General features: G+C 46.7%; 1 protein-coding gene across 1 annotated transcript in view; it reads right to left on the bottom strand.

Annotated features, from left to right (window-relative positions):
• LOC119435731 (AP-5 complex subunit zeta-1) overlaps positions 1-14,470 on the bottom strand; it is a 41,881-nt gene that overhangs the window by 20,126 nt on the left and 7,285 nt on the right. The window contains exons 3-9 of the mRNA XM_037702456.2: positions 14,312-14,358; positions 13,817-13,914; positions 10,948-11,163; positions 6,618-6,773; positions 3,943-3,980; positions 2,487-2,643; positions 616-791 (exon numbers count right to left, since the gene is read on the bottom strand). Of these exons, the coding sequence (XP_037558384.1) occupies positions 616-791; positions 2,487-2,643; positions 3,943-3,980; positions 6,618-6,773; positions 10,948-11,163; positions 13,817-13,914; positions 14,312-14,358 (888 nt within the window). The remainder of the gene's footprint in view (positions 1-615; positions 792-2,486; positions 2,644-3,942; positions 3,981-6,617; positions 6,774-10,947; positions 11,164-13,816; positions 13,915-14,311; positions 14,359-14,470) is intronic.

Below are 14,470 nucleotides of genomic sequence, written 5' to 3'. Positions count from 1 at the left end.
TATAGTACAAAGACCCACTTCAAATTCTACTCTCTGGCTCGACAGCATCACATCACCCAACCATTTTTATCAATACATTAATAGCCAATTTCCAAAACAACAACCTGATCTACATGAGGCTTTGAACTGCAGTTCAGGGCTTGTTCCTAGTATTTCAACTAAACTCAGGGTCTCTTAATGTGCACCAAGACAAGAGTATATACAGGCAGATATTAATATCCTTATAAGGGCAAATTTGGCTTCCATTTTCTTCTGTAATACTCAATCTTTTCCTGCAAAATGAATTATAACACAGCTTTGAAAGAATACTTCACTAGACTGGAGCAGTTTATCGTTCCTTTTTAGTGTCCTTAAAGCACATTCATCCAATGCGTTTCAAAAATTACGTCCAGCGCTCTTCCCAACTGGCCCAGACGGGGCAGTCTTTCCTGCCTTTGCCCTTAGGTGTTCAGCCCCAACCATCATCGCGTTTCTAAGCAATCAGTTTGGCTCCAAAAGAGATTCAGCACTGGATGCTAACTGCTCCCGGTCGTGCAATGGCTCCAGTGGGACAAATTTTGAAATCCATCGTGCTGGGTCCCAAGTGCCCAGTCGTCGTCTGAAGCCCGCCCTGACCTTGAGCAAGGCAGGGAAGTACTTCTCGGTGGCGCCCACGTCGCAGAGTGCAGCCAGGTTGCGCAGGGTGAAGTGGACCACCTGCAGGGCGTTGGGCACGCTCAGACACACACGGGAGCCGGGACCCAGGAAGAACTGATTCAGGGAGTCCTCCGTCTTGTGCAACACAGCTGCCCCTGCAAGCCATAAAATTTGACTGGTTAAACCCTGTAACGCCTATCACATCGTATATGCCACGCCAAGTCAGATGCTTCAAAATGCCGATTTAAGTGTGGGAGAACTTAATGCAAAGCCCATAGTTGCATCTTTGATTTACTGTAGTGAATATCAGTGGTGCATAGTTAAACAAAAGCAATTATCAAATAATTATTCACTGTACTAATTAAATTTTAATTAAACTAAAAAATTTTTGCAAATTAACTCTCCATGACCAGAAATCATCATCATCACCCTATATTTATCTTGACTGCAGGACAAAGGCGATCCCCAATTACCCCTGCGATCCCCAATTACCCCTGTCTTGCGCTAGCTGATTCCAACCTGCGCCTGTAAATTTCCTAACTTCATCACCCCACCTAGGTGGCCAGAAATAAAGGGGAACAATTAGTTCGAGTTTTGTTTGGATATTACAGGGCTAACTGATTGCCTGTTTAATTAATTGATTGATTGATTGATTGATTGATTTTAGCATCCAAAGCTACACCATGGGCCACTTGCATAAAGCGCTTTATTCTAGGATATTTTACATGGAGTCAAAAATATTCACGCAAATGACAGTAAACTGCCACCCTAAAAAATACGCAATGACACAGGTAACAGCCACTCGAGAGATTACTTCGACTTAATGTCGCTTGGATGGAGCTTTTTACACATGAGTCAATTTGACCATGGGTAACTGCTGCATGCAACTGGTGCCTGGATTATCGGAGATGTCGTAGTGGGGTTTTGTTGTCAAAACACATCTTTTTTGTATAGTCAACAGCCCTTCTTAATTATTATTGTCAGAGGTTGATAGGGCAGACGAGTTTATTGCCACATTAGGCCACGAAACCCATGTCTTCGAGCTATGCCAGGTAGTAAAATGGCACTCTTGTATGCTACAGCAATAAACTGAAAATAGATAGGTATTGAAGTAAGAGAAACTCACCTTCATTATGGTGCAAAAGACACGAAACCTAATGAAGAAATGATCGTATCGAAAAGAGCATCCTTCCTGACAGTTGTTATCCTGTTCAGTCGTTTCTTCATGTGGTTTTGCGTAGCTTGCACCATAACAAGAGTTGTGGGGGCTCAAGAATTCTAGAAACAAAGAACACAGTACTCGCAGTACAGTGCAAACACAAAAGGGCATTTCTTGCACCTTTATACAAGAATGCCACCCAGCTGAACTACACACGAGATGGAACACGCTGAAAACTCGAGGAGGTTCAACTCGCAATGCAAGGGTGCCGAGCTAATAATGTAACGTATGTCACACCGATGCCTAAGTCGTTCGCGAGTGCAGTCTCACAAATGGAGGCACATTTGAGCAATCAAAAAGCATTTCATGGGTCAGTCCCACAGCAAACACCGACGATCACGTGGAACACACCAACAAGCACACGTCCCCAAGCCAAAGAGGAGGAATCACGTTTCTCTTGCACTCGAGTATTGGACACCGTCAGGTGGCTCTGGCATTGGAACACTCGCGCCATCTCTCATCGTACTGCGTAACTACGACACCGACTCCCTCTGCCGCGCTTCTGCTATGCGGGGAAGCAAGATGCCAGGAGACGCAAGGCCATGCAGGGAAAGTATCAGGGGATGCGAGAGAGTCGAGCATTTCCATAGGGTGAACCCACTGGCCCAGCAACGAGCAGCAACAAACTCACCGTGGTGCAGGAAGAACTCAAGCAGGGCAGTTCCCAAAGCAACACGGCTAAGCAGGTGACTGGTGGCCAGCCGCTGTATCACGAGGATCACCTCGGGCACCTGGCTGCTGTCCAGCTGGCACACAAGGTCGAGGGTGCGCACCGCTTCCACCAGACACTGTCACAAAGAACAACCAGGCACGTCGGGAAAACCAAGCGTCATGGCGAAGTAAATTCTGGGGTATTACGTGCCAAAACCACGATCTGATTATGTGGCATGCCATAGTGGGGGACTGTGGATTAATTTTGACCACCTGAAGATGTGAATAATTAAATTTATCAGAGGCTTGACCCAGACAGAACACAGCGTGAGAGCTTCAGCCAAACTACTGTACGTCAGTGTAGAGTTTCTGCTGCATCTTTTCTTTCTGTCAGGTTATTTCACACGCCGACCCAATGGGAAGAAAGAAGGCTACAAACAAGGCAAGGCGCAAAGAGGGAAAGGAGACTTCAAAAGAATTAGAGAGGCTCGAACCGGCATGGGCCTAGCCCTGTACAAAACTACTGAGTTACAAAAATGGCACGAGCGTGCTTAAGTGAGCTGCCAGGGTATGTATCGATCGTGAACTCCAAGACAAACATACCGAGAATCACCTTCGGCCCACTAACTCTAACTCATGCCACGATCTAACTTACGTAGCAACTTTTCCTCCTCTCCACTTGCCCTTTCTCACTAAATGTTGAGGGCTCATGGAAGGAGGAAAGAGCTTTCTCCACGGTTGGGACCTCCCTTCCAAAGGGACATGCTTTTCAATACCTTCCGCCCCGTTGCACATGGGTGGCTCAGGCAACAAGGGGGTGTCACTTCAACTCGCTTATCGCCTGGCGACAGTGAGCGATCATACTGTGGCAAGCTCGCTAGCCGAGACAGATGCTGCGTTCCCCGCACATTCTTTCCCCCTTCTTTCCGTCTGTTATCGCTCGTGCATGTTTGCTTGCCTGCTTGCTGCCACTTCGTTGTGGCCACACGCAAGAGCAGTGAACTGGAAGTCTAGCCTTTCTCTTCTGCCCTCTTTTTTAGGACGCTGTCATTGATGCATCATTCTGATTACAACGACACCTGACATTGAGTGAGATGGTCGGCGCTTTTGAGCAGGCACGATCCTACCACATGCTGCCCCCAAATGAGATGAGCATGCGAGCTACAGCGTAGGGTTTCGGCAAGATCATGGCTTGACAAGGACGCTCGCTTCCTGCTCGCGCAACAGCCAGGAGTAAACAATCATGTAGCTCGTGGGTGTCTGCTAACGGCAGGGCTCTAGCTCCCACCACATCAACGTTCATATTTGACACCTATTCGCCATTCATTGCATCGAAGCTTATTTTGCTGCTTGCAGCTTTTCGGGAATGTGGCAGAGAGGAACTCCAATTTCTCTGCAGTTCCCAAAAACAAAAAAGCAACTATGTAGCCACTTACAAGCTGTTGAAGCTCGAAGTCCTCGGGATGTATGGGCTCTGAAAAAGAGTAAGAAAGAGCACTGATCATTACAAAGACTATGTGACAACACTTGCCAATAACTCAGCGAGGCAAGGTTATCAAAGGTGAGTGATGAACTGGAATGAGGCTGCAGTTCCTCATGTTTCTACAAGGCATCATGCACGGTGAGTGGAACTTTTCACGTGTTACCTTTATGGCAGACGTGTACCTAACTTAAACACGCTACTCAAGATATACTGTGTAGTTTAAATACTCTTGCAAGTATACTGATACCCCAAAAATACTTTTGCAAGGTAGTACCTAGTACTGTAGCTTATTTTAAATACTCTTTGTTGATATTTTGTACACTTTCTTAAGGCACTGCACTGCTGAGCTCGAGGTCGTAAGTTCGATCCGAGCTGTGGCGGTTGAATTTCAATAGGGGTGAAAAGCAAATATGTCTGTGTATTTATATTTAGGCTCACATTAAGGAAGCCCGGGTGGTCGAAAGTAGACCGGACTCCCCTACTAAAGCATGCCTCACAATCAGGCTGATATTTCAGCACGTAAAACCCAAGAGTTTAATTTAGTTTTAGTTCCATTTGCATGTTACCTTGAGGTCGCAGCATAGGCAAAACTTATTTACTATCACCGTCCTTTGAGAGCTACCGTATTTACTCAATTCTAATGCGCCACTTCTTTTTCCAGGAAATAATTCATTGCAAAATGACAAGAGCGTTAGAATCAAGTATGAAGTCAAAACTGCAAGGGTGTTGTCCAAATCCCACCACCGAGTCTCGAATCCCACCTTCCGATCTCGAAGGTGATCTTTGCTGTACTGCAGTTGCCGGAAGCTGCAGCGAGTGCCAAATGTTTGTCATCATTGGCCACCACCTACAGCTATGTCTCCAAAGCTCACCTGATAGCCACCATTGCGACCACCTCTGCCTTAAAGCCACCTTCAGCGACCTCGAAGTTAAATTTTTTAAGCAAGAACTAATCACAATTAAGCCCTCCACTCTAGAGGAAAAATGAGCGTGAGGCACCACGGAACCTGCCACGCGGCAGTTTTTGCGTGCCGCAAGAGGGATTGGTCCTGGACTGATTTTTCACGCCTTTCCACGTGCCACGGACGGTGGAGACCAATGAAACCTGCCCCTTCAGTGACGTGCACACAGGAAACTGGTGTCATGAGGACCTGCCCGATCACTTGATTCGCACTCACTCAAAACATACTCATTTCACACTATCATCTGCTCAGCAGCAGCTCTCAATCAGCGCTTGTTTTGATCGGTTTGGTTTGGTCTCATTCGCGCTTGTCTTGTTTTCAAAGTTTGCGATTGTTTTTACAATGATGAGTCTAAACCCAGAAGTCCCGATGGAAAGGTCTTTGGACAGATCGCCATATCCGATTCTGTAAGACAAGACGGCTCCTGAATACAAGGACGCTGAAGCGACACCCAGCACCTCATTCTCCCTGTCTTTTGAATGTGGCGACGCCGTAGCAGAAGAAGGCAGGCCAACATGATTATGATCAGTGGCAACGACATCGTCATCATAATCTGGCATGACTCGCGTTAAGAACAAAGGCCAAAGAATGTAAACAAAGCGCCTATCTGTTAGACGAATGAAAAAGCATGTGACATACATGCAGAGTAAAAGAGAGAAAGCGAGATTCTCATGCTGTCACGTGACTGCCACAGCGGCGCACCACCAGTCAGTGTGGTTGTATTGCCGCAGCAGCGTTTTACCGCCGGCAACACGGCCACGTGTTTTTCCTCCAGTGTGGCTGGGGCATTACTCTCTCTTACCAAAATCTGACGAGGAAACAATAAAAGGTACCGTCTTTTCCATTTTTTTGACATATGAAAATTGAGGTATGCATTACAATTGAGGGCATTCCCTTTCCTTTTCTGGCTTTCAAAAGTGGGTGCATTAGAATTGAATAAATATGGTATGTTTTGGCGTGCCTCTTGAAGAACAGATGGGAAGGTGAAGAACTGAATTCATAGGTTGCCACCAAGCATAATTTAAAAGTTTCATGGCATTGTTCTGAAAAATCCAACATTGTCGACTCAATTGGAACCCCCATGTGCGTGTAAGAAAATGGGTTATTTTTGAACATGCACAGCTGCACACATTGGCATTTTCAAGCAGTACAATTCTGGTAAGTGTTAGTTCCATGGTGCTCCCATTTCAGGACACTCCCACGAGGACAAAAAAAACAACAAAAAAACCTAGGGCTCCCTTTCCAGATGAAAGCTACCTCTAAGGGCAGAAAAGCACCAGACGGAGGGACACCTCTACCAATAAGAAAACCTGGTCGGCTTCCAGTCGCACGAGAATTCGATCCCAGTACTAAAGCAAGCAAGATGGGCTGGTTGGTTACAGGTACTCCAGAACATGATTTTATGGTGCAAATATAGACGGGACACAGCAACATACACAGAACAAGCACGAAGTTCCGTGCAACTGCCAAGGCGTTTGTCCTGTGCATCCCGCTCGGTCCCGTCTAAATTTGCACCACAAAATCACGAGCCCAGTACATCTCACGTACAAGGCAGGTGCTCTACCACGAGGCCATCATCCAAGCTACCCACCCAGTACAGCTTGGCTGTTCAGCGTACCTCCCTAAATGGTAAGAACAGGTGAGGGTGCCGGGGTACCAAACTCACTTCGGTGCGTCTGGTCAACCAGATAGAGGCAGTACTTCCTGCTAGCCGAGACCAGGGTTTCGTCGGTGTAGCGTAGGGACACAGCTCGCCGCAGCCACACACCAAGCACCGAGAAGACCGCGCCATTCAGCCACTGGTCGCCCGTGTAGAACTTGGCTGCAAGCACCAAAGGCAGGGCACGCAACTCCATAAGAGGATTGCATTGCACCCAATTAATCCACAAGAGTTTCCTACGAAAATCACTAGAGGGTACTCTGGTACTAGTGCCTACAGAGTTCCCAATAATGGCGCAAAAAGTTTGATGCTCGGAATGCTTTGTTTGTGCGTTTTCGCAAAAGATAAGTAGGACGTTAGGCAAAATAAGAACAAGAGGTTGGTGGCACAATCCACCACCCCGTTTCAAAGGGGATGCTCATAGCATTCATCCATCCATCCTACGAGAAGTGCAAGCATGGCAGTTCAATCAGGATGGGAATGATGGTTAGTACGTAGATACATTTGCCTCGTCCGTCTGGCTTCAAACGGCCTTGTGACTTTGCAAATTGATCAATTTCAATGACATATTGCGTTATAAATGCAACATTTTGCAATGATTATGCACGTGTGGAGAGACTCATTGCCTTCATACGTTCTGAAAAACACGATTGTTCGGAAATTTAGAAAGATGAGTTATATACAGCGCTACAAGAACATATCATGCCACAAGCAAGAAGACGAGACAAATCAATGTGCTACTATCACTCGCAAGGTAGCTGATAAACTGAAGTGTCGGTAATCTAATGATTCTTGTAGAAAGCTCCTCTGTGGACTAAGCAACGCAACCTCCTTCATCAATGAGGTACTGTTGGCATCAAAGGTTTACGACGCATCACCACTTTGGCAAAGAATCTCAGTTTCACCACGGTTTGGCCATACAATCTGTTGAGGAGTTCACCGGCATGCCAATTGCACATTACTAACCGCGGCTGCAGGCGTTAATTCTAGACTGCACCCTCAGGTTCTGTAAATATTGTTATGGGAAGGCAGAAGGGTAGTTGTATTGGCAGAGGTTTTTTTTTTTTATTGGCTGATCCGAAACAGAGGAGACCATCTACACTATCTATTTCGTCTTCTTCTAAACCATGTCAGATGTCGTTTTCTTCCATCCAAAACCAATTTGATTGAGAGTTCTTTGTAGATGCTCTGCCTCGTCAAATTTCGAAGGTGAGAATAAATTCCAATGCATTACCACCAACCTAATGAGAGCAATGCCAAGTATACAACAAGACATATAGGACTGGAAACACAGCATGATACAAGAAATCATACATGAGAAAAATGTATGTATATATGGGTTATAAGGAATACCTTCAGAACAAAAGAAATAATAATATTCCACTCTAGATGACTACGCATGAGTAAATTGTTACAGTTCATACAGCAAAAAGGTGAAAAAATAATATAAAGGGACCATTATTTATTCTTCAATGAACATACTGCACGCCAACTGTGGCCCCATGAAGGACTAGTTACAAAGAACAGTGAACGTTTGTGTACACACAACAAAGCAAATAGAATGCACAGAAGTTATCCATACTCATCAAACATAAAACTATTCACAAAGATAAGTCAAAACATTCAATATTACAATCCAGCGCACAAATGAATCTGCAATACCACAGTGTACAGCAATCTCTGGCAATTTATTTCGTGATGAAATCATCACAGGTGTAATGACGCAGACGCGCCTCGTCTTTTTGGTAGGAGCTCGAAGACGACGACGACGACGTCCCGTGTTTACCAGAGAGCTCGGGCTGTTCGCTCTGCTGCTAGCTGCTGCTAGACCGGACTGATAAATATTTAATTAAATGTCATTACATTTGGTGGAGGTGCTGGGATCCCTCGTCACCCTGGAGCTCCGCACTCGTACGTTGCCCACCAACACCATGGCTGACGCAACCAACGCACCGAGTGAACCCATGGTTGCCCCTGTCACTTGCGCCAGCGTTCTCCGTCAGCGTCTCCCCGCCGCGACCGCGCGTGACGTTGCGATGTTCATTCCTCACAACTTCGTCCTTCACCACGGTGCTCCTAGAGAGCTACTCAGTGATAGGGGTCATGTCTTCTTGTCAGAAGTGATACAATCCCTCCTTCGCAAGAGCCAGATCATTCACCGGAAATCGTCCGTGTATCCCCCCCAAACAAACGGTCTCATGGAGTGGTTCAACCGAACACTCGGCGACATGCTGGGGATGTATGTCTCGTCCGACCAAACCAATTGGGACACCGTACTCCCATTCGTTACATTCACCTATAACAGCATGACACAAGCCACTACCGGTTTTTCACCTTTTTTTCTCTTGTACGGACGTGAGCCTTCGTGTCCACTGGATACTATCCTGTCCTACCGACCTGATGCCTCCGAGTGCACTACAATTTCAGAACTCGCCCGATACGCCAAAGATTGCCGCCAGCTGGCTTGTTCGCTGACCAGCGAGGATCAAGGGCGTAAGAAGACAAGACGTGACAGTCATCAGGCCACGCCTACCTTCCCTGCCGTTTCCCTTGTTTGGCTGTGAGTACCGCCTCACACTCCTGGTCTTTCTTCTAAACTACTTGCGCGATACCACGGTCCGTACTGGATCATCGACACCTCGTCACCTGTGAACTATATCGTTGAGCCCGTCACACCATCGCCGAACCTTCGTTGTCGAGGTCACAAGACAGTGCACGTTAACATGCTGAAGCCATATTACGACCCCCTCATCTTGTCTGCTCCCCGAGTCGCCAGGATGGCTCCGTTTCACACCCGGGGCCAATGTAATGAAGGAGACGCGCCTCAGTGTTTTCGGTAGGAGCTCGAAGATGACGACAACCCGTTCTGTGTTTTACCAGAGAGCTCGGGCTGTTCGCTCTGCTGCTAGCTGCTGCTAGACTGGACTGATTAATATTTAATTAAATCTCATTACACGGGAAACAACAAGCAGTTGTGACTGGTTTCTTTTGTTTCTTCTTTCTGTGTGTGCATGCGTGAGCGAGCTTACAGACTATATTTCTACTAGTATAACCTATGCAGCCACCATGCCATTGCAACAGATTTTGACAGGACAAAAAATTCTGGCGGAATCAATATCACGATGACGGCCGAAGTTAATGTGATTAGCATTCAAGCAATGTAGTGACACACCGTATTGCTGAAGACACATACGGCCACACGTGTTGGTCGTATGAGCCGCGAGCCAACAAGCCACTTCTACCATATACGTCTGCACATTCTAAGCTTGTTAAGTGGGCCATTATCAGTTTACGCTTCAAGAATGCCCTTAGCAAGTCTTGCTGCCAAGTAGTGGACACAAGTTTTGAGAAGCCAACTCGACGTTTGTCCTTGGCTGGATATCCTAAGCTGGTGCAAATGTCTGTCGCGGAACGCATTTTAAGAGAAGCGCGACCCAGCACGCAGAAGCCAGTTCCCGATGTCCCTCCCGGCAAACGCCCCAAAGTAAGTGTCGTACCCTACATGCACGAGATAGCCCATAACTTGAAAAAGATGGCCCAAAGAGCAAATGTAAGAGTTGTCTTTTCTGCTCCCATTAAGCTCAGCAAGCTTTGCAAGCTGACGGATCTAAATGCCATCCCGTCCAATAAGTGCACTAAGCATCACCCCAAAAAGTTCGTCGAGTGTGTTCACCGTGTGATGTGCAACCTCCCGCTTTCATGTGGGAAGCAATATGTCGCGCAAACTGGGTGTTGCCTCAATGATCGGCTCCGCGAACACCGCAATAACGTAAAAAATGGCACTGGTGGGTTCTTGGCGATTCATTGTCGCGATCATGGCTGCAAACCTATCGAGGACGATTGCACAATGTGTCCCGTGGCAGGACGCAGCTCATCCATGAAATAACTGAAGTGCAGGTGATTGCAAAACTGGGTGATAAGTGTGTTAGTTTTCCTTCACTGGCTCTCACAGAAAAAGAACTAAGTTTCTCGGAGGTGGCATCCTCGACTCCTAACTATGTTACACGAATATGCAATCCTTTTTTCTTCATGTAAGCGCATGCGCAGTCTATACTGCTTCACATATATAAACCGATTGAGTAACACAATAAAATTTAGTTGAAAGTTTGCACTTGGTGCGTGGTCTTCTTCTCTCACGTCTGTGTCTTTTTGTTGCGCAATAATACTTGAGTAATGGATTACCAACTTGCCCGGAATGCTGCTCTCATTAAGCCACCTGTGAAGTGCACTCGCAGCAAGTCGATAGAGGTTAGAAAGGTACTGACACCAAAGTGGAGGAAGAGGGCTAAGAATGCTATCGCATCAAAAAGCAGACTCAAATGAAGTGGGAGCTGACCAGAGGTGAGGACCGTGAAGCTCTCCTGCGAGACGACGCCATCCAGCTCGGAAACAGCTTGGGCGGACTCGGACCGGCGAAACCGTGAGGAGCCAGTGGTAGTCAAAGACAAGGACGGGCCAGTGACCGACGACACGCCGAGGAGGCGTGGAGATGAAAAGAGCGAGCAGTCCATAAGCCAGCCGGGAAGCTGCTTGAAGACCCGTTCCGCATCCTCTGCATTCGAACCCAGCACAGGATTTCTCAGACAAACAACATCACAGCGACAATAACACAAAGATGTATACGGTTAAACCTCGAAACAAAATCACATCCAACAAGAATAACTTCGTTATGTCCTATATTTGTTATAAGCATGTATTTGTTATGAGCTAACATTGGTCAGACACATTTTAGATTTAATTCATTATGTCCAACAATTCCTTAAACACGTGTTTTTAAAATTGAAGCTTTTCTTTGCAAACTTCTTCGGGTTTTCGTGACCATGGGTGCTGTGTGGCTGTTCTTTAGCCGAATAGGCCAACTTATCACAGCGGAGGACACGCGACATTGCCAATGGGTTTCTTGCACCACCAGCAGATGGCGCTTACCTCCGCACATCCACGGCAACCATGCGGGAAAAAGAAAAAAAAAGGAATCAGAAAGCTCACCATCATGCATTCGCGGCGGCATTGCATTAGCCTCTCTAGAATTCCTGAACTAAGTCTTCCGTGTCACTTGGTGCAGACATTCAATAAACACAAACTCGTGTTTCGACTCTTAATGCACTCGCACAAAGGTTCAATATATATAGATTCCAACTCATTGAATCTGCGGCACTTTTATATTGAGGTTTCACAATATAACTGCCTTTTGTTCTAAAAAGAGGTCAGAAAGCAATGCGCATACAGTGTTGACCACTGTTAAAGGGGGCACACAAGCATGCGGTTGGCTCTGCAAACAGATTCAAATGCACACAATGAAGAAAGCTGTAACGAATCACTAACATTACCTTGGCTTCCATCGTAAATGACAGCAGCACCTACAGCACTAACGAGATACGTGGGCTATTGAAACGGCTGTGAAATAAGCAGTTCGTTGTGTGCTGCCGTGGGGGCTGCGTCTTCTTTCTGCCACTGGCTGCTTGTAGTAGGTCGATATTCATAGCCTCATGCCTCCATCTTTGGGGCATGAGACCACTGTGCTACCATCGTGCTGAAGTAATGCAGGTTGCCACTTTCTTGACATCATTAACCTCCCAGCTCGTTCAACAAACAGTGATTGATTGACTGGTCGTTTGATGAAGTTTAAAGGGGTCCTAACCATCCCTTCAGCGTGGCAAAAAAACACAGTCCGCAGAAAGCATACACTGCTGTGAACATCTCAGCCAAATTTTGCAATCATGCGCGGCGCATGGAGCTCGCAAAAGAAGTCACCTTTTTTTCCAATGCTCTCTTTTCAACAGAAGCCTGCTCCTCACTCTTTTCTAGACGCCTTTTTTCATAATATAGCAGATTTCCACACGCGGTTGCTATTGGCCAATAGCTGACATCAATCAAGAAAGTTGTTTGGATCACTCCGTTTCTTCCTACTGCTACAGTGTATATTTATTGACGCAGTTTAATAAACAGGGTGAAGTAAGCAAAAATTTGCTTTCGTATTTCGATAATAATTACGTACTTCATAAGAAGCCGACTGTCGTCTGCTCTCACTCGGCCATGGCCGCCCGCGTAGGAATTAGACTTTGGCCACCCTGCTTATCGGTGTCGTAGCCATCGGGTCTCGCTAATTTCGGCTAGTTTTGAACACTCAACTTGTATCAAACCATGCATAACTTAAGGTCAGACCACATGCAAGCATGCCAGCTCGCGCTCAATCTTGGCAGCTCCTGGTTAGACGCTACGGCAGACTTCGCTTCGTATTGAGTAATTGATAGCACATCAAAATGCAAAAGTTGGATGCGACTACTATCCGTCAGTCAAGCTGGCGCAGGACAAAGCCAGTCTGCACCCCCTAGCACAGCCAGACTGGAGCATACGAGTGCGAGCGCGCACTCAAGCTCTGTCGTGCACAAAGCAAATGCACTACAGTTGCATGCAATGCTGGTATGCTACGTAGCGTCAATATCGCGGCTGCCACAAGGGGCCATAACAAGTCCGCTGGCTGAGCGCACTGCGGCTCGCTGAGGACCACTGCATTTGGTGCGTCATCGGCGCCAAAATCGGAAGTAGTGGCATCTACGTGAACATCCAAAATCAAATTTGAATGGCGCGCCACGGTGACGTTCGGCAGGCGGAGCGTTGTGGGTACGCCCCGCTCCGCCACAGCCTTCGCAGTGCCAGTAATTAAAGAAGGAGCGGAAGCTCTGTGTAGGGGATGTTCTATTGCGAATTCCGCTTCTGCTGAACACATTGAAGTACTTTTTGCGACAAAATATATCTGAAATAGTCTACTTTGGCTTCAAATGCATCTCTTGCCTTCGATAAAAAGTGGTTCAGGGCCCCTTTAACATTCCAAAGCAACACACGGACTAGGGAGGTGCTGTAGTAAAGGATTAAAGATTATTTTTTACTGCCAGGGGTTTTTCAATGGGAACCCAGAGCACCACACACAAGCGTTTCTGCAGTCCACCCTAGCCAAGAGCACTACCCTGCACACTCTGTGCCACCCTGTACAGAAGGGCAGACGAGGTCAATGTTTGACGTGGATTGACAGCAGGTCAGCCACGGTAGGTTTCCCACAAAGCATGACAAAATAAAGGTCTTAACAGAAGATGTAACCCCCTGCTTCTTCACTACCCTCCTTCCAGCTTCTAGCTACCATCCACCACCACCACATGTATTCCTAATTGCAACTGCACCGCAGTTGTCAATAGCACATAGGCACGCACCCCGAGACAGCAGGTCTGCCCGAGCCTCAGCCACACGTGTCAGGTAAAGCAGGATCGCACGCTTGACTGGCGCGCTCACGGCAGCATCCTCCAAAGCGCTGCAGAAAAGCATCCGCATTTCATTTATGAATTCAACAGCGAGAACAACAAAGTGACATAAAGGTCAACCAATGAGACCAACGACTTAGAACTAGTACTGCAACAGAGAATAAAATCCCGCTCATGTTTATGTGGTTGTTACGTTTTCAGCGTCGATTCATATCCCGAGAAAATATCTTTCTTTTTCTGACTCTCTGACTTTCAGGAATCAGTAATCTGCTGAGGAAGGGCTAGACCGGTGTAGGCACAGTATCACTGCAGTGACAACACTGTCACCTGTCAGAGCAGACTACCAAGTTCACACTTACCTAAACATAACCCTTCAACGCAGTTGCATCTATGGGATTGCGTATTTCCAGTGCAAATGCATACAGAGTGCAACAACACAGAGCTTACCTCAAAAGCTTGTCAAGAAGGCTTCTGTAGTGTGGGCTGTCGGTACCCTGAAAGAGATGATGAGACTGTAAAATTACATTCTCTCGTTTTATGTGCCAAAAGGCATGCCCTGTAGTGGGAGGACTCCCGAGTAATTTTGACCACCCGGAGTTTTTTAAC

This window comes from Dermacentor silvarum, unplaced genomic scaffold, assembly GCF_013339745.2.
Source record: "Dermacentor silvarum isolate Dsil-2018 unplaced genomic scaffold, BIME_Dsil_1.4 Seq868, whole genome shotgun sequence".
Classification (NCBI taxonomy): domain Eukaryota; kingdom Metazoa; phylum Arthropoda; class Arachnida; order Ixodida; family Ixodidae; genus Dermacentor; species Dermacentor silvarum.
The sequence above is the reverse complement of the archived record's forward strand: the minus strand, read 5'-3'. Positions and strand labels throughout refer to the sequence as shown.